The sequence below is a fragment of the Nicotiana tomentosiformis genome, chromosome 8, assembly GCF_000390325.3.
Source record: "Nicotiana tomentosiformis chromosome 8, ASM39032v3, whole genome shotgun sequence".
NCBI classification, from domain to species: Eukaryota; Viridiplantae; Streptophyta; class Magnoliopsida; order Solanales; family Solanaceae; genus Nicotiana; species Nicotiana tomentosiformis.
In genome coordinates, this window is record NC_090819.1 from 51,924,833 (window position 1) to 51,945,012 (window position 20,180).

Here is a 20,180-nt window from a genome sequence, read left to right on the forward strand (position 1 = left end):
TATATGAAGTCAAAAACAAGCTGGGGAAACATCCAAATGGCATAACTACTCCAAAATTAGTTTACTACTACGAAGTTGCAGCCTCGAGAAATGACCTAGGCGACAACAATGACAAGGAAGCTAGTAACATTAAGTTATGAATATAAAGTCAGTACTCAAGGTAAGCCTTGGGATGGAACAGGAAAATAAGAAAAGGATGAGAATAGTAAGATTTAGTAGAAGGATGAGCCGTTAGATATCGTCAGCTTCTTTTAGGTTATGAGTACAACCGATGAGAGAATATGTTCAGAATTTATTGTTTACCGTGTATGATAACATGAGGATGGGAATCAAGAATGATGTCATAATTATATATGTATGAGAGATCTAGAATATTTCAAAGTAGGAACAGAGTTGCAAGTAAGGTGTAATAAAAATAAGCCTAAAGAAGGAGTCGTTGGCAACTAATGGCAGCGAGAATGATAAGGAGGAGTGTCCTTTCATATAGGATAGCTTATATAAATTAGAGTGAAGAGAACATAGCTAATATCATAGCAAATGTGTTTAGCCGTAAAACCGTGAGTGATGGATAAATGCGCAAGCCAGAAAGAAAAGAGTTGGTTGGAAGTGTTCACTAATTAGCGAGTTTAGGAATCCGCCTGGTAGACTCGGACGATGGGGTTATAGTAGTTCAGAATCTAGTAGAGGAACTTTTTATGACCAACGATAAAGGAATGTTAATGCAACAATTTTGTTTTAGGAAAAATCAAAGGAGGTATTCAGCAAAAAAAGAACACATCTTTTGAGTTTATTGAAGGAGGGGTCTTGAGATATCAAGGTCGTTTGTATGTCCCGAGTGTTACAGGATTATAAGATAAGACTAGGATGGAGTTCCATTATTCACACTATTCCATTATACGGGAATATTGAAGGTATATAGTAATGCCAAAGAACTATGTTAGCCAGACGATATGAAAAGAACATCGCAGAGTTCGTGGCACAATGTCCAAGTTCTCAGCAAGTCAAGATAGAACATCAGAAATCCTGTGGGTTGACACAAAATATGGTAACCTAGACATAGAAACGAGAAATGGTTGACATGAAAATCATTACGGATATGATAAGTTTGATTCCATCTGGACGACCGTACTTACTATTGGACAAATCATCAAAGGAGATGTAAAATGGCAAGGCACAAGAGGTAGTGCGAGTACATAATATTTTCGTGCTGATTATGTTTAACTACTGAAGGTCCTCTCAAAAACAAAACTCGGACGCATAAGTTAATTATAGTACAATATTTCACCCATAGACGGGTGGTCGGGCGGAGCCAAATATATGCCACGAACAAAGGTGATAGACTTCACGAAAGGGTGAGATAATCAATTACCTCTTATTGAGTAACTTATTGTGAAGGGTGGTAAAAAGTACACATTGTCCCTAAAATAGTTTGAAAGATAGAATTGTCCGGGCCTGATTTAGTATAATAAACTACGAATCGTATTTCGGCACATGGAAATGAGATTTAAAAATTTCAAGTCAATAGTGGGGGGTCTTTTTGCAAATCTTGCCCATGAAAGACGTAATAAGATGGTACGACAAGTTAACTAAGATATAAAGATTCATATCGAATTATTCGAAGTACAGACCAAATGACATATGAATTAGAGTTTCCCTCGGAATGAAGATATGCTCACCCAGCTTTCATGTCTCCATATGGAAGATATCCATTGAAATTCCCCTCTTGGGTAGTACAGATAGACAATATGCAAGTAGCGGATAGTTTATGGTATAAAGAAGGGGACCAAGGAATGTAACCCCATGAAAGCATGTAGCGCTTTAAGAAGGTGGAAGGAATTACATAAAAATTGAAAGGAGAAAGGAGTTCAAATATCTCATTTACCTAAGTCTGAAGATTCTATTTGAATGTGAGTATCTCACAAGAAATGACGTAAATAGCCAAAGAATAAATAAAATCTAAGAACCCTCAATTGCTTTGATACTCTGAGATGAGACATTATATCAGTTTCAGGAGCAATGAGACAATACTACTTGTTTGTGGACCTGTGAGGCATATGGTATGTTGTGTGGTTGCTTGACAGGTTTGGGATAGTCAAATTAACAAAGAAGACTCTGCCAAAATTTTCAGTAAATCTTTTATTAGAGATAGTTTCTTCTCTCAGATGCCTTTACTCAAGGACGAATGTTCCTAAGGAGGGAAGGATGTTACGCCCTGTACTTTCATGTTAGAATGAATCACATGTGAATCAATATGATTCTGAGAGGTTAAGGAACTTTACGAAGAAAGTGATGGGTTAAAAGAAGTGTTAAGGAATTATCGTGAGCATTGGAAGTTAAACGAATCAAAGATGTTATAACCCGTACTTTTGAGGTAAAACTAGGGGTGATTAATATACTAAGGAGGTCATATTTTAAGGTATTTGAATCATATAATATATGTATCATATGCTTTGAAGTCAAGAAAGTTGTGTGACAAAAGTGAGAAAAGGTTATCGCAAGTTACCTTCATAATTCTATTAAAATTTGAGTCTAATGTCACGGAGCATTTCTCCCAGTATAATTGGAGTTACTGGATGTTCCATAAACCGAAATTGAAGGTCTACGAGTCTAGTTTTCAATGTATTAAACCTTTCATCAATACGATATTGGAGTAGAAAAATATTTATATTTTCCCGAGACTACGCAGTCAGTCCTGTTGGGACCCACTTGAGGTGGTGAAAATATCTTGATATATATGTGATGCCTACAACTCATTTTCACTCATTATTTTTCACTCTCTCCAGACCCTGGACACTTACAAACCTTCTCCAAAAGTTCTTTCATGATCCAAGACTTAAACAAAGGACAAACAACACAAATCAAGTGTCAGGAATCCCGTCGTGCTAGTGAGTTTCTTGTTCTCTTGTGGTTGCTGATTTTTGTGTGGTTCCAGCTCGTGTGGGGAGTTTGGGGTGAGGGGGGTTTAAGTAGTTTAGGTTCTGAAAAATACTCTCCCAAGGGTTTCATATCAACCCTAGTGATTTTAAGTACTTAAAAGCGATTCTAGTGCCGAGAAACCCAAAGTGGTTGCTAGTTTCTCTTTCTTGTTCTTGTGGCTGCGTTGGAAGGATACTTTATGGTGAAGTAATATCACATTAGAGTTGTTCTATCTGTTAGAAGGTATGTAACCTCTTACTCTACATGTATTTAAGCTTGTAGGAGTTATGGCTTGCTCGTATGATTGAAAACTTGTAAGATAAAGGTCGAAAATCATAGTTTTGTTGTCGTTGTTTGTTGAATTATTTTGTAAGCCCCCTTATGGTATTTTATGGCTAGAAATTCATAGAATAAACTAAGTATGTTGTGGTTTCTGTTTTTCACATGTTTTGGAAGGAAAAGAGGTTTCAATCCATAGTTTTGTTAATCGTAAATCGAGCTTGCCGCTCGTTGTACTATTGCTTGAGTTGTTGGAATTGTTCTTATATTGTTGAGGGGCTGAATGGATGGGATTAGTTATTGATATTGTTAATGTTGTTGTTTGGTATTTTTTTGAAATCGGGAAAGTAAGAAAATATATGGGAAGTGATGCCCAATTTTCTATAAGAGAGCTACCAGCTTAGAAATGTGTTTTAAGTTCGTCCATGGCATTAACCATAGGTTCCTTTGTCTCGGTGTATATTGAAGTGCTAAGGGAAGTTATTCAATGAGTTTTTAAGTAAATGACAAAGGTATGTGAGGCTACCCTTTCTTTCTTTTGCACGACTTCGATTGTACGTAATGTAAACGAACGCGCTTCCAAAGATACTCCACTCTCAAAAGCTAGCAATACTTACATTGTTTCCCTTCTTATGGAACTATTGATGCTGATGCTGATTCTCTTATTCTTATGTTATCAAATGTTGTTGGTATATCCTGATTCTTATAAGATTCATGATGACGATTTAGCTCTAACAACGTATTCGGATGTTACCGACCTTACATCACTCCGAAAGGCTCAAAATGTGATTCCATGAGTCCAACATTTTATGTATGTATGTATGTATATATATATATATATATATATATATATATATATATATATGTATCTATTTTACTCTACCGAGTCACGTTATAGTCGGCCGGTACGGAACTTATTATGCAACCACTGATTAGTTGGATTTTACCGAGCTCCACATGGTCGGGTACGATTCTACCGAATCTTATGATGGTCGGGTATGTTTTTACCAAGCCTATTATGGCTGGGTACGGTATAATGATGATGCCCACAGAGGCGTATATTTTTATTAATATTATATATATGTTTCATGCATTACATACTATTCGCCCTCGTAGGCATTCAGATGTTACATGTATGTATCTCCTTTATCCCTCTTTTCATTAATGTTCTTGTTTATGCTTCCCTAGCTTACATATTCAATAATTTATTCGTATTGACGTTTTTATTTTGTGGACATTATATGTTGTGCTGCAGGTTCAGATAAACAGGTTGACGATCCTCCTTAGTAGGTTATAAGCTCAGCGGAAGATGTTACTACACTACACTTGCTTCGGAGTTTCCTTTGAGTTGATACGCTTATATATACGTTCACGGGTATGGCGCGGTCCTTTCCCGACCGTATGATATTTATGTAATCCTTAGAGGCTTGTAGACAAATGTGATGTGTATTGATGGTCATGGAGGCCTTGTAGGCACTCATGTATATAAGCTTGTATATCATTTTGGGTCGTCCTTTGTCGAGTTTTCTTTTATCTTTTAATAAGATTATCTCATGGCGGCCTTTTCGACCCATTTACGCATGATAGCATGGTTATGGATGTACGTTATGTTGGTGCTCAGTGAGGTAGGCCGAGTGCCCATCCTGCCCCTCCATTTTGGAGTGTGACACTTCGTTAGGGTTTCGCCAAATTTCTTCAATATGACATATTCGATCTCATGCGGGGCCAAGTCATTTCCCTTTTTAGCCGTAGTATAAGTTGTGATATGCTCTTGTGGATCCAAAGTTTCATCATACTTCGGAATATCGAGCATCTTGAATCTTTTTGGAATCAACTCCAGGGTTGCACTTAGTTTGAATGGTAATTGTTGTTGATACCCAATTTTTCCCTCATATTTTAAAATATATATATATATATATATATATATATATATATATATATATATATATATATATATATATATATACTTGCAAAATAGCATATTTGCATCATCATTTAGTTTACAAACCCATACAAGTGATTTTCATAATTTTCCATAATTTTTAGAAGCTCTAAATTAATTTCTTGTTGCATTTTATTACATAAATATCCAATAATTACCTTTCAAATTATTTTTATGATGATTTAATCATCCAAACTTATTATTTACACCAACATGTATGTTTTATAATATTCTACTTCATTTTTCTATAATTACATTTGTATTTTTAGGCTAATTGTACGTTTTTGCAATAATAGCCTATATTCATGTATAATTACATTACTTGGGCCAAAATAACTTTTTAAATTAATGTTAAGTTATTATTTATCATCATTTTAGTGCACAAATAATACTTTTTATTATTTATTAATTACTTTTATAAATTATTTTTTTGATAAATATTGGGTATTTAAACAACAACCCATTTTTTAAACCAATTTCGGACCAAATAAATGGCCCAAAACCCTTAAACATCTAGCCCAAATACCCCAGCCCAAACCAAATGACCCACTAATCCAAAACCCGGTCGGTGCCCCATCTCCATGACCCGCCCGTTCCAACTTTTAATCTTGGCTGTTGATCTCTCAACGACCCTTATTCACCCTTCCCTTTTAATTAACCCAACCCCCAAACCCTAACCTATTATCCCCTAACCCGCCACCCTCACACTCTCTCAACCTCCCCTTCTCTCTCTAAAGAACCCTAAACCGCCGCCCCCCTAAATCCTTCTCCTAATCCTACTAAATATGGGATTCGACTACCATTTCTTGCCATATCTGACCCCCTTTTGGTACTTGTTGATCTCTTTTGGTATTACCTAAGTGCTTGCCTAAACATGGCAAGCAAATCTCTTCCGAAATCGAACCAAAATGGTTCAAATCTCTGATTTTGAAAGCTATTCTGTCTATATAGGTTCTATGCTACTATGTGAGTCCGATTTTTTGTTTAGATTCTGTTGATTTACACTTTCCCTAAAGAAAATTAGAGTTTACAAATTTCTCTCTTAAATTGATTTTCAAATTGATTTGCATGTTTATTTTCCTTGTTTGTTGCTTAATTTACTTGGTTTCCTTGATTATTGGTCGATTTTTTCACTACTATATAAACCCCTCCCCCATTCCCTTTTGGACAGACTTCGAATCACAAAATTCCCACTAAAACGCTAAACATCTTTACTATGTTGTTCGCTTATTCTCTTGTTCTACTCTGGCTCTTGGCCGGCTGAAAGCCAAGGCCACCGCAATTCCTATTTTTCGACCTTCCTTGGGTTCGAGCATTGCCCTGGGTTCCTCGAAGCCCTTGGGAACTTGATGCATCTAAGGTCCTGGGTTATACTGCTGTATTTACGTTCAAAGTGTTGTGGAGTCTGTTCTTGATTGTTTTGTCTACTTGTCAATCAGTAACTGGTGAGTTCTTTAGCCTTTGCAATATTCATTCTCTTGTGTTCATGATTTGCACATAAACATCTATGAAATTTCATAACCCAATGTGTTTCTAGACTATCTCTATGTGCAGCCCTGCTAGTAACGAATATGTTTGTGATATGAACCTCTCTAGCATCTGCTTATGCCTAAACTGCTAGTTCAGAAATGTGTTTATGTTTAATTGGAACAATTTAGACTGTTTGAAGTCCTTTAGATTAATATATTGGTACTTTGAGTGTCTACATTGGTTATATGACATCAATTTTTTTCCTCCCTTGTCTTGGATTTCTATAGTGATTGATTTGTATCTGTGATATGCACCAATCCATGTTAAAACCCTCATTCTAGCTATGATTTGCTCCTATGATCATTTTATCACTTAGTATATCCTTACCCTGCCTAACTCTGCACTCCCTAGCAATTAGTTGGAACCTTTTAGAATAGTTTCCCAACTTGAGTTTTTCTCATGACATTTGACTCTGTTTCGCCTTGTTGCTATGAGTTGGTCTGTTTAACTTCTGGTGTGCAGCATAATTTTACCCTTAGGTTTGAACTTGTTAGGTTAATGTTCTATTGTTTGTCTTATTGGCCTAATACACCTTTGCTTATTAGTTTGCAATCCATAAGTCATAATTTCACCCCTTGCTTCCCACAAATGTCCCCTGCCCCAATATGCTAAGTGTGGACTTGTGATATCAACCTGTCTTTTAAGTTTGTTTACCCTCTTTGCTGATATGTTCATTGTGTGATCACCTCTGCAATGCCTGTTTCTAAAAATGCAAATGCACTTCTTCAAATTCTACCAGTTGATCACTATTTTTCATTCTCATTGGTTATTTACCCTATTCTGAACGTATAATTCTTGGTCGGCTGAAAGCCAAGGCCACTAAAGCTTTCTCTATTAACCTCCCTAGTGTAAGCACTGTCTGGGGTCCATTTTGAGCCTTTAATTGTATTTAATTATAGTCCTATCTGTTTTAAATTGTCGCCTAGTTTTAACATTTTTTTAGCAGCCTAAGTCAAGTCTAAAACCACCCAAAATAGAGGTCCAAATGCCTCCTGGACCATAAGTATGGGACGGGTAGTGCACGCATAAGGCATGATTTAGAATCAACTAGTGCGTTTTAGGTAATAACTTAAAGATAGTAATCGGGTAGCAGGAAATGATAGTATGTGCCCGCTGAATAATACGAGTAACACCCCATCTCGAGGGAGTTACGAAATATTATTTATGTTACACGGGGTGATCCTTTAGGCTAAAAAACTTAGGACCCCCCACCCCCAATCTTATTCTTGTTTATCTTTGAATCAAGTGTTCGTATTTACTCAAAGTCTTTTAATAAATTTTCCAAATTTCTTGTTTTTCTCTGTCTTCGTTTATCTGACTAATTCATATAATTCAAGTTCGGCCGGGACCCACAGTTGTGGACCTCGAAGAGTGCCTAGCACCTTCTCTTCGAGGTAATTTCGAGCCCTTACCCGATCTTTGGTGATGCAAACTAGTTTAACCCGAGTCATATGCAAATAGGTGCCCTAACGCACCTTAAACCGTTAGGTGGCGACTCTCATCTTTTAATACTTCTTTAAAAGAGTTGTCACATGTCGAAACCCGATTTCGCGAGAAAAAGGGGCGCGACAATTGTGTATCACTTGGTTTGAATGTTAACTATGTATACTTCTTTGAATCTGGTCCCCTCAATACTGGTAGTGCTCCCGGGATCTAATACATCCGAGCATGGAATTCTTTAGTATTTTGGTCCATTCGTTCATTCATTTCCCTCATGAATCTCATGAGCTTGATTTTGAAAGGATCATTAGCATTGTTATCATTCCCGGAATCGCTACTGAACTCCTCCCTTGAAATGACGTTATCGATTCTTTGCGTTGTTTGATTTGCAGGCAAGTTGGGAGAGGCTCAAACTCCTCCATTGAAATTATTGGAGGCAACTGAAAGTGCTTGCTTCAACTCCATCATTACCCGATCTTGTCTTGAGAGATGATTCATGATTTTTCTTTGTTGCGTTCTCAAAACTTTGACCGTTTCAACAACATGTTCATCGTCCATACCATTAGGAGTTGGACTTCTCATATGCCGAGGATTTCATTCTTCGCGAACCGAAGTTGTCTCATCTCCTTCATTGTGAGTTCCGCTGGTTCAATCATCACGTTGGAACATATCCTCACGCTCGTTGTTTGTTCCAACATTTAAAGAGTTGTTCACATCGTTAGCTGCCATATCTGATTTTACTTTTACTAAAGAAAAAAGCGTAAAAATGCGTTAGTAACAGATGAATGGATCAAAGTAATAACACAATTATCTATGCCCTATGGTGAGCGCCAAATTGTTTACTCGTAAAACAGTACAGTTGAATTTGTAACGTGGTTTATAGACACGTGAATTAATTTGATCCAAGAATATAAAATAACTACAAACATATTTAAATTAATTAAACAAACTTGAAGAAAATACAAACCTGATTGTGGGATCAGCTTCTCTGGTAACAATAATAAGAGCAATGTGAAAAGCAAAAAGAGAGGGTGTTGTTTAATAGAATAAGAGCTGATTTGTGCCTTTTGTGTACATATGATTTTTCGGCTGCGACTCTAATTTCAGACTTTGGGTTTGCTACGTTTTTCTTATCGGATGTCCCCAAAGGAACCTATGGGTTTGCTTATGTCAACTACACGGGTTTGTCATCTTTATGGCTCAGCATGAGCAAATTTCTACTCTCTCCACTTCTACATCACTCGTATATCTTGTGACTTAGCACATGTAGATGAATTATTTCCATATCATGCAGATACCCTACACCTCTCTCAAAATATCTTCTTTCAGTAATCTTGACTAATCTGAGACTTTATCCATTGAGATTAAATTTCATATAAACACACTCTTTGATAGGCATGTGGAGTGCAAGACCAAGCCCGGTTTTTTGTGTTTCTTGTTGTCTATTCATCAGATATGGTTTGATAAGCTGAATCCAGCTTAAGTGTTTGGACGTATACATTAGTCTCGTGTACATACAAGTAACCAACCTACAAAGAGTTACCATCAGAATATGGTTATTACTTTGGATAACAGATTGTGTCTAGGCCAAATTGTGGCATATCGACTATTTCACGGGATATCTACTACCTCTCACTAAGATAATTATTGTGTAATTCTGTCCACCAAGATTTAGATAGATAAAAAGCAATCACCTAAAAACTTGTCTCTATTAAACTTCGTTAACTGCTAGACTACAACTTCAGAGTGCTCAATGAAAGAAAAGCATAATGACAAATAAAAGAACCACCAAGCGCTGCAAACTTGTGCACAAAATATTATTTCATGTACAATGTCTGTTGTATTTAAGACACTAAAACACAGTATAGGACCCCAATACACATACTTTAAATCCTATTGTATGTTAAACTTGTGGTAAGTGGTAGACCAGAATTTTATATAAGCGGGTTCAAACAAAGACTATGGTAGCCAATCGTATAAGCAGCATCGATAAATAAAATTTGCTCACCACTCTTTTTTTTGTTCATCATGAGACCTCAAAACTAAGTCATCTGCACTCTTTTTTCGACAATGTAGAGAAATTCTTTTAAAAAAAATTTACTTCTATTTTTAATATTTTATCTATATAAATTAACCAAATTTTCTTCTATAAATTCAAAATTTTATTAATTTTACTAAAACATATTTAACCAACATAAAAATCTTGGGTAAATTTCACAAATGGTCATATACCTATGACTTGTTTTTACCAAAGTCATATAACTATGTTTTCTCACATAAAAATCATAAAACTTTCACTAACTCACACAAAAATCATGTTGACCAAAAAATATAATTTTCTGGTACTTATTCCACATTTTTTTATTTTTTATTTTCAGTCTAAGAATACTAACCCAATTAAAATAAAAATAACTAACCTAACCCGTCCCAATACCCATATATAAAAATTAAATAATATTAAAAGTGTATCCCCCAAAATACGATATTTCTATCTTTTTTTAATAAAATTTTCATTCAAATTGATAGCATCATTAATTTCAAGAGCTCTCTTATTATCATACCGTTTAATTTTTTGTCAGAATCTCATGCATTCCAAACTAAGTTTTTCTGGTGAAGGATTCACTTTCGATTTATTTTACTCTATGTATATGGGTATTGGGTTGGGTCGGGTTGGATAATTCCTATTTTAAGGGTAAAAAGTTGATCAGTCGGTCGAAACTAATTGCATTCACTAACCAAAAATTATATAAAATATGTATATTATATGCATATAATACATATATATACACAATATATATTTTATCAGCTATTATTTTTGGGAGCTGCTAAAAATATATATTTTTCTATTTTTATTGGGTTATTATTTATTAGACTGAAAATAAATAATAAAAAATGTGGAATAAGAAAATACTACTGAAAATTTGTATTTTTTTAGTCACTTTGATTTTTATGTGAGTTAGCGAAAGTTTTATGATTTTTGTGTGAGAAAACATGATTATATGACTTTGGTGAAAAAAAGTCATAGTTATATAACCATTTGTGATTTACCCTAAAAAATTTATAACTCTAAGAAATTTAACATAGTAAAGTATTTACAAACAAAAAACACTAAAAAAGTATAAACTAAATTAATTAACACTAACGATTAGAGTAAAAGATATTATATGCCAAACTAATATTCAATATAGCACAAATTAATAATTTCAATATAAACTAAACTAAAACTAAATTAACAAATTACAAGTAATTTCAACAAAGCACTCTCATGTTTTAGCAAAAATTATGAAAGAGAGAACCAAGGTTTCAATTTTTTTGAATTAAAATAGAGTTTAATAAGAGTGGTTTTTGTTGGATTTCAGCAAAGAAAAGAAATCATAAAGAGAAGTAGGAAAAGAAGACAAAATAGAAAACAAGGAATTGCTAAAAAAGAGAACACGCATAATAGAAGTTTGTTGTTTTAGTAGATATTTGAATTTAGGACCTCAGCTGCATTTTGAACTTTCTTGACCACTGCTCTGCAAGCCTAGCTTCTGTTAAGCGGGTTTAGGTACCATTATATTTAAGTATTTCATGTTTTTCCGATGAAATTCACATGTAAAAATAATTAATTTTTTTGAGGAAGCGGGTTCACCCCTTCCTCCCGTAAGGTGGGTCGCCCCTGCTTGTAATTGATGCCATGTTGTTATACACGATCATAACATTCTAGACTAGAGAGGCCACAAATTCAGATCCACCTTGTAAAGTAAATAATAATAGATCCGTCGTCATTTCACATTGCATTCCCAGCTAATCAATCTGGTAAAACTGTTTCATTTGGTGCAGCTAGCTCACCACCAAAACCACTAGATGAAATTTTGATAAAAGTCATTCAATGGTTACCTACTGCCTACTGGTACCCCCTGGATCTCAACTCATCATGAAACCTCGGTTGCTTGTCAATCCTGTGTGCTCCCAATACTACTCTCAAGGGGGCCGATAGATGATAAATTGCAGTCACTTATCAATTCTTGTACCAAAATGCCCTACTCCAAGATCATTCAAGGACAATTTGATAACAAAACTTGAAACAACACATTGTTACTTAGGTCCTGTGACAGTTGATAGTCAAGTGCACAGCACAGAAGAATCGGATGCGTTACTTGGAAGCATCTCAACGCAGTAATCACTACAATTTTAAAAAAAAAAAAAAAGAAGGATATGAGAAGACGGGGAAAATGGAAAGTTGAGAAGGACAAGCACACAGGAATGACAGCACAATTTGGACCACCACCTACAAAAAGTTTCCCAATTTCTTCCAACCAAATTTATTTTCTTAATAACTGTGGTTTCTGAGTCCAGCTTGCTCACACTTTAACCATTTCAACGGGTACCTATTACCTCATACCCACACACGTACCATGGAGCTCTGTGTGCCAAGGTTTAAACAACTGAAAAAATCACCTAACGATTTAATTTCTTCAAACCAAATTTCATAACACAAACTGGTAATTGAAAAATATGTCACATATTCGATTCAAAAGTAATTGAAATTTGGTAACTTTTTCATGTAAAAATATAATCTAAACAAAAACACCCTTAAAAATTCGGAAAAATTCCAACATTATATGCTGGAGTTCAGATTTTTAACATATGAGATTCTAGTATAATGTGCTGGAATTTCATAATGTGCTAGAGTTCCAACATAATATGCTGGAAGTTTATAAGCATGAGCTCCATAATCCAGTATATGATGTTGAAACTTTCCGTGTTTTAGCTAAAATAGTGACTATTTTTGAATGACTTTGTAAACGTTGAATATTTTTTGATTACCGGTCCAAAAACTAGCTAGCTATTTTCACAAGTGAACCTGTTTGTTAGCTCGCATTACGTGGTCCAATCTGAGTTGTCCAATGCCCCAGAAGAAAGGAGTGACTGGCTAAAACTCATCACTCACGTGCATGCAGTGAGTTGCACTAAATGCATGAGAGAGAAAGAGAAAATAAGATAGAGAAGAGAGAGAAAGAGGGAGGGGGCCCCAAAATTTCCTGACAAAGCTGATCATGATATACCAGCAAGAGAAATAGAAAAGAAATCACCATAATCTAGCCAACCAAAGAAGAAAATGAAAGCTACACTGCACCTTACAAGAAAAAGAAGTGTGCAAGGGAACATGGTAAAAAGTCTCCCTTCTACCACCACTTTTTCCTCTTAACTCTTTTAATCATCTAAATCAGTCTCCCTCTCTCTCTCTCTCTCTTTACATACATCTTCATATGTAAAGGTGTGTGTCTGCCTCACTCCATATGCTTAACTGAGCATCTCTATGTTTCAAATGCTCAGTGGAAGAACCAGTAAAAAATCATGTATGAAATTTAAGTAGCATATAGACTGCTAATGGATGGATATGCAGAGTTATCAACCATCCATTTCCCTTTTTCCTAATCACATTTCTCTAGTTTTCAGATTCATTTTTCAGCCCAGAAATTTCAGGTCCTTTAGTTGCTAGCTAGCTCAATCATGTATAGTTTTCCGTATTTTTTCAGGATACAGTAAAGATGGAAGCAGCTGCTCTTTTCAAAGTTCTTGAAGCAGTAAGCTTTTGAGATCTTGGGAGTGGACTTGACTACCTCTGTTAGCTTCACAATGCCAGTTCCTCTTGCTCCATATCCTACACCACCAACGCCATTTACACCGCCTGCTAACGGTACAACATTTTTCATTCACCTATTTCTCCTTGCTAATAATAAGACAAACAAGAAGGACTGTCAAGCATAACAGTGAGCTAGAGATTGATGGTTGCAGTTGGAAGATCAACAGTTCTTATCTAAATCTCCAACTCTAGAATCCAAATCAAAGTTTAATTTAGCATTTGTAGATGAAGTGTGAAAAGAAAAGGAATAAGACAAACAAGGACGGTCAAGCATAACAGGGAGCTAGAGATTGATGGTTGCAGTTGGAAGATCAACAGTTCTTATCTAAATCTCCAACTCTAGAATCCAAATCAAAGTTTAATTTAGCATTTGTAGATGAAGTGTGAAAAGAAAAGGAAAAAAGATAAAACAGTATTTATTAAATAGACCAAAATCAATTAAGGTCATGGGCACCAATACTTCCTTGACTAGTAAATTGTTAATTGCTTAATAATTCTGAATTCAACTTCAGCTTTCTGGTGAATCAGTCTCACGGTTCAGGAAAAGTGACAACTTTATGAAATAGTATAATAATGCCAGACCTGTTTGACTGTATAATATGGTGACTGACAGGTACACAGAGCCAGCTCGTGTGCTCTGGATGTAGAAATCTTTTACTCTATCCAGTTGGAGCAACATCTGTCTGCTGTGCAGTTTGCAATGCAGTCACAGCAGTACCACCTCCTGGTACGCAAGCTCTATATTAACATGTTCATTGATTGAACATTTAAACCTTTAAGCTCCTAAAGTTGTATTAGGTGTAAGAAACAGTCCATTTACATGTTATGAACCTTAAACAGGCACTGAGATGGCTCAGTTGGTTTGCGGAGGCTGCCACACATTACTAATGTACATTCGTGGAGCAACAAGCGTGCAGTGTTCTTGTTGTCACACAGTCAATTTAGCTATGGAAGGTAAAGTGATACTGCAGCTTTTTGAAATATATGAATATACTCCATGTAATATATTAATTACATATCCTTGCTAGTACAAGTAAGAATAAAATGGTATTGTCACAGCAAATCAGGTGGCACATGTGAATTGTGGCAACTGCCGCATGCTGTTGATGTACCAATATGGGGCACGATCAGTGAAATGTGCAGTGTGCAATTTTGTGACATCGGTAGGGGTAAGTATAAAATTCTCTTTAGCATTAAGTCTTCAAGCTTTTATGCTGCAGCCAATGATGAAGTAGTATTCTGACACTACCAAAATTCTGCAATTTAAAGCCTAAATTACCAGAATTTAATCCTTCTTCAACAGGAACAACCTCATTGTTCATCTTGGAAAAGAACGACAATAGTAGTGGGAATTTCTAATCAAGCACCTTATATAACTATCCTTTTCAAAATAGAACAACAACTAGGACCTGCATATAGATTGTAAGCTTATAAAAACAACCAAAGGAATTAAATGTAACCTGTTAAGGTTGTTTCACAAGAGCAGGACTTGACGACCAAACAATTTTTTTTAAAAAAAAAGCATACCCTGTATTTTCTTTATGGAAGAATCATATACCGAAGTTTAACACAAAAACTAAATAATGAGCCTGAGCACCTTTAGGCCTTCCAAGAAAATTACTTAAAAGAGGCACCACATTTTCATTTTCTATGCTCCCTTTTCTCGAATATTCAGAATAACTTATGACTAAGCTTCAATGGAGCCACTACAAACATGTATATACATGTTACTCCAACTTTTGTGGACCACATTTCTAATTGGCAATTCTGAAGCAGTTTAGTAGTTTGCAATAAATATCTCTAATTTGGCACTTCTTATAAAGGTCTAGAAATGTTATAAAAAAAAATCTAAAATGCCTGCAAAAAGTTCCTGAAATTTAAATCAAGGCAATATTTCTTTTCTCAAGCAGTCTTTGTTTTCTGTTGATTTCCATTAATCCTACATAGTCCAGTATTACCTGATCCTCGGAAGGAAGTGTTTCCTTTTCTCTTCTTCTCCCTTAAAACAATTACGGAAATAGTACTAGTAATAGTCTTGGCAGCAATAGTGGTGATGGTAGCAATGTGCATATGTACTGTTTCTTACCCTTACCACAGGTCATGTCTGTTCACCTATAACAGATTAACAACTACATGGTATTACGTCCACTATCAATCAGTCAACTATACCTCAATCCCAGATTCGTTAGGACTATATGAATCCTCTGTGTTCATGTGGCTCTACAATATTATTCCACTCTATCCAAAATTTCAGTGTGATAGAATTTAATAAACCTATCAGTACAAGTATGCAATGAAACCAGTAAGAATTTACTTCCAATAATTTCTTCTATCGAAGTGTAGTGTTCTTGTAGATGTACAGTCAGTAATTATTATAGTTACAATCAATGTATGAACATACAAAAAAGTTCTACGGCCTTTAAAGCATTCCATAAGTTTTTAAATCAATCTTGACGAAGTGTTCACTGGATAATACAGGTTTCAACGAGCACAATTGAGCAAAAGCTTAACAGCTAATTTTAAAGCAGCTGAGCCAGTACTACAAACTTCGAAGACTGAAGTTGTGTTATGTCTCAGCAGAATTGCAACTACCATCCACCGGAGGAAATTTCTACTTACTACAAATATAGAGCTACTGTAGAGCTATTTTTCCCTCGCGTATCTGTAATATGAATAAGCAGTTTTGCAGGTTGGGCCTACAAAAGGTTTGTATATAATGGTATTGCGTTTGTAAGTCTAGTTGAAAAATCCTGGAAAGTAAAGCCTCCTTTTCACCTACCATCATATCATTTTGATCTTGGGAGGCCTTAAATACAATTTCAAAATGTCTCAATTGAAACAATTTCAAATTGATGCAAAAAAGGCATCCAGATGAAAGTCATCTTATGAATGTCAAATGAACTTTCTGGACTAGATTCATATCTACCATAAAAAAGAAACAAAGGGAAGATATCAACATCTCATTCGTCAGTTTTGATCAGGAAATTAAAAATGAGTGTTTAAGATATGACTATTGAATTACAAGACCTGAATGTCAACATCAGACATCTTAGTTTAACAGAAGAAGATCAATGCCTCCACCGTACAACAAAAAAGATGCTGAGGGCTAAAGGAGGTTCAGTACTTTCAATTAGATAGGCAGTCCACCCTGGTTTCCCTCTGCCACCGGTTCCTTTGCTAGAACCCACAGAAAAAGAGAGGAGGTACATCTCAAGTTTCATCATCCCATGAACTAAGCACAAAATTAATGAGAAAATAATTTAAGAAGTCACTTTAATTTACACATGTTTTCAGAAATTACCCACTTCAACCACATCATTTAGTTGCTTGTATGAGTTGTCTCCCCTGTCATATCAGTAACCACAAGCTTTCATTACTTTCTTGTCTTTATTGTTAGCCTGTGATTGGACAAGAGTGAGTTGCTCTAGTGGTGAGCACCCTCCACTTCCAACCAAGAGGTTGTGAGTTCGAGTCACCCTAAGAGCAAGGTGGGGAGTTCTTGGAGGGAGGGAGCCGGGGGTCTATCGGAAACAGTCTTTCTATCCTAGGTAGGGCTAAGGTTTGCGTACAAACTATACTCCCCAATAACATTCACTTATAATGAAATCTTCCCTGATATTACCAGAAAAACCGTTGCCGAGATTCCGAAGTAAATGTTGCACCAAGCTATTGTGACCAAATGCAACTGACACCAACATCTAGTCACATTCATTTCCTTCCACAAATCAGTTAATTGAGGGAGCCACAAAGTTAAGCTGTTAGAAATTTGAACTAGTCACACCGCTAGACAAACCAAATAGGAACTAACATCCTAACTAGTGCTACTTTTAGCAGTCTGCAATGATTTTATGACTTAAGTTTAAATCATACCTTTTGGAATCAGAATGCAGTAAGAAACCTCTTCATGAGGAACATTATGGGAGTCCATATCTATTTTCTTTTCTTAATAACTATAACCACAGACAATATAAGGACATGACCAGCCCTGCTGAAAAATTAATCGTGCCATTCAAGAAACTAGCTAACATAGTGTGTAGCCTATGGATGTATATCAACACCCAGTCTCTGTCCAAATGAAGATATAAATTTAAAATATCTACGAATACGTGATTTCCACATCAATGGGAACTTCAGGACCATTTAGATGAAAATGTTGTGCTTGATTTTCCAGCACATGATAAGACAACAGGAAAACCTTAATTTGTCCATAATATGATCCTTTCACACGGGTGATCTGGGTATTTTGAGCTCTGAAAGCTACACCTTTGATTTTAAAAGAGAATCAAACTAAATAAAATATACCTTTTCAATAAAAATGAAAATGATATCTTCACATAGCATGGAACTGAAATGGTCTGTAAAGGGTTCTTCAGTTTGCCCCTACGAGATAATCCCTGTATAGGCTATGTACTCAGCCCTTTTCTGAATGAGCAAAGACTAGAGTCAGCACTTCATCATGACAGATGTTCCAGTTGTTTAGTTTTTTGCGATTATGTACTTCGCGAAGTTGTCACCATCTTATCTAATGATGACTAATGGCTCAACTTGTTGATGCAATATAGGGCATATGCAGGTTCAGGTTACATACTTCTTTTTCTTATAAGATAAACTTTATTAAATAAAATGTGAGTGAAAAAAAATAAAAAATAAAAAGTCCGTACCAGGAAGGTAGTGATAGGCAGAAAATGTATACAAAAAGAAGTTGGATATTCCTTCACTAATTATCTAGACCATCTATGAGAATTAATTATATGCATTTACGTCATATCCCATCTCTTTCCTGTTTACCATTCTTATTCTTTTTGGACAAAAGGATATGCGTTTAGTAGATACGGGCGCCTTCCTAAGTTTTCTCCCTTGACAAATGCAAGAGTTTTAAGAAGAAAGAATAAATATCTTAAGATAGTTTACTATCATCAATCTACCAAATCGAAAAAAAGATTATACACAGTGTAACGAGATACTGCAATAATTTCTCCATCTAATATATCAAGATGGTGTAAGTGTTTTCTTAATGACCGAGAAATCCTCGAGGGCCAGTGGCGCTCGATTCGAAACCTCATAATGGGCCTTCCCTTTTCAGGATGGCCTGCAAGTTTTTTTTTTTTTTTTTGAGGAAGTAAGGTGTTGTATTGCTGGCATCAAGAAGATGCAAATAGTACAAAAGAAGAGATGTTAGCTCTTGTACATCTTGTTCTATTCTAATCATAGGGAGCTAACCAAAAAAAATAGGCCATCAGGCCAGGCTCATTGAGCCAATAAAGTCTAGAAAGGGAATAACATTATTTACAGGGGAGATATTACTCCAATTAAAAAGATACACCAGACATCTAACTTTCAAGAAGTGATTAGGAGTTGAAATGCCATCAAAACATTTTCGATTCCTTTCTGTCCAAAGACACCAAAATATGCACTGTGGGACCATTTTCCAGATACTTTTGATGGCCTTGCTAACTTTCCAAAAGCTCCAACTTTCAACTGTTTCCTTAATGCTCTGAGGTAGTGTCCAGCTGATACCAAAAATTGAGAAGAACATGTGCCAGAGATCAGTAGCCACTGTGCAATGCAAAAATAGATGGTTGATTGATTCTGAATTTAACTGGCACATGTGGCATCTATTCACAATCTGAAAGCTCCTCCTACAAAGATTGTCTTGGGTCAAAATAACACCTTTAAGAGTCGTCCATACAAAACAGCTGACCTTTGTAGGCAGTTTGGTTTTCCAGATTAGCTTCCAAGGCCACATGTCAATAACTTCATTCGATGCACAAAGTTTGTTGTAGCCTGCCTTCACTGTGTATGCACCTTCCTTAGAAGTGCCCCATCTTAGCTTATCTGCGTGCTGGATACTCATTGTAAAGTTTGCTAACCTTCCAAGTAGATCAAGCACTCCTTCTATCTCCCAGTCTTGCATGTTTCTCCTGAAAAGGACCTCCCAAGTATTGTTGGATCTATTCTGTGCTACTGTTGAGTTAGGATCACTAGCTAGTTGGAATAAAGATGGATAACTTTCTTGTAATGTAAAGTTCCCTAGCCATTTGTCCTTCCAAAATTTCACATGTGCTCCATTACCAACTTTGAAGGACACTTCTTATTGGAAGACTTCCTTGAGGCTTTAATGTGTTTCCGGGGCCCAACCCCATGAGGAGCTCTAGTGGTTCTGGTACTCCAATTATCCAGTTGACCATATTTGGCTTTCACTATTTCCTTCCATAAGCTAGTGCCTTCTTGCCCATATCTCCAATGCCACTTCATTAGCAAACTCTTGTTGTGTTTTGAAAGACCTCTGATGCCCAGACCACCTTGTGACTTTGGTTGAGTTACAGTTGCCCACTTCACCAAATGAATTTTGTGACCTTCACTGTTACCTTCCCATAAAAAAGATCTCCTCAATTTGTCCAGCTGCTTTTGAACTTTACTTGGCATAGGGAAGAGGGACATGAT

At 35.9% G+C, this 20,180-nt stretch overlaps 1 protein-coding gene across 8 annotated transcripts; it reads left to right on the plus strand.

The window, feature by feature from the left end:
- Positions 1-13,061: 13,061 nt before the first annotated feature.
- On the plus strand, positions 13,062-16,514 carry LOC104087970 (protein LOL1). 8 transcript variants are annotated; one of them, XM_009592569.4, is made up of 6 exons: positions 13,062-13,367; positions 13,630-13,790; positions 14,350-14,463; positions 14,577-14,690; positions 14,796-14,905; positions 16,215-16,514. In XM_009592569.4, the coding sequence occupies exons 2-6, from the start codon at positions 13,730-13,732 to the stop codon at positions 16,251-16,253; spliced, it is 438 nt and encodes a 145-aa protein (XP_009590864.1). In that variant the 5' UTR covers positions 13,062-13,367; positions 13,630-13,729; the 3' UTR covers positions 16,254-16,514. The 8 variants fall into 8 exon arrangements, with proteins under 8 accessions (XP_009590864.1, XP_009590865.1, XP_009590862.1 ...); XM_009592570.4 differs by having other exon boundaries at positions 13,114-13,259; XM_009592567.4 differs by having other exon boundaries at positions 13,200-13,449.
- The last annotated feature ends 3,666 nt before the right edge of the window (positions 16,515-20,180 follow it).

Excerpts from the sequence above, each read along its gene's own strand:
- LOC104087970 (XM_009592569.4), top strand. The coding sequence starts at position 13,730 with ATGCCAGTTCCTCTTGCTCCATATCCTACACCACCAACGCCATTTACA. Across the intron at positions 14,691-14,795 it reads AGTCAATTTAGCTATGGAAG|CAAATCAGGTGGCACATGTG; the intron begins GTAAAGTGATAC and ends GTATTGTCACAG. Across the intron at positions 14,906-16,214 it reads ATTTTGTGACATCGGTAGGG|GTTTCAACGAGCACAATTGA; the intron begins GTAAGTATAAAA and ends TGGATAATACAG.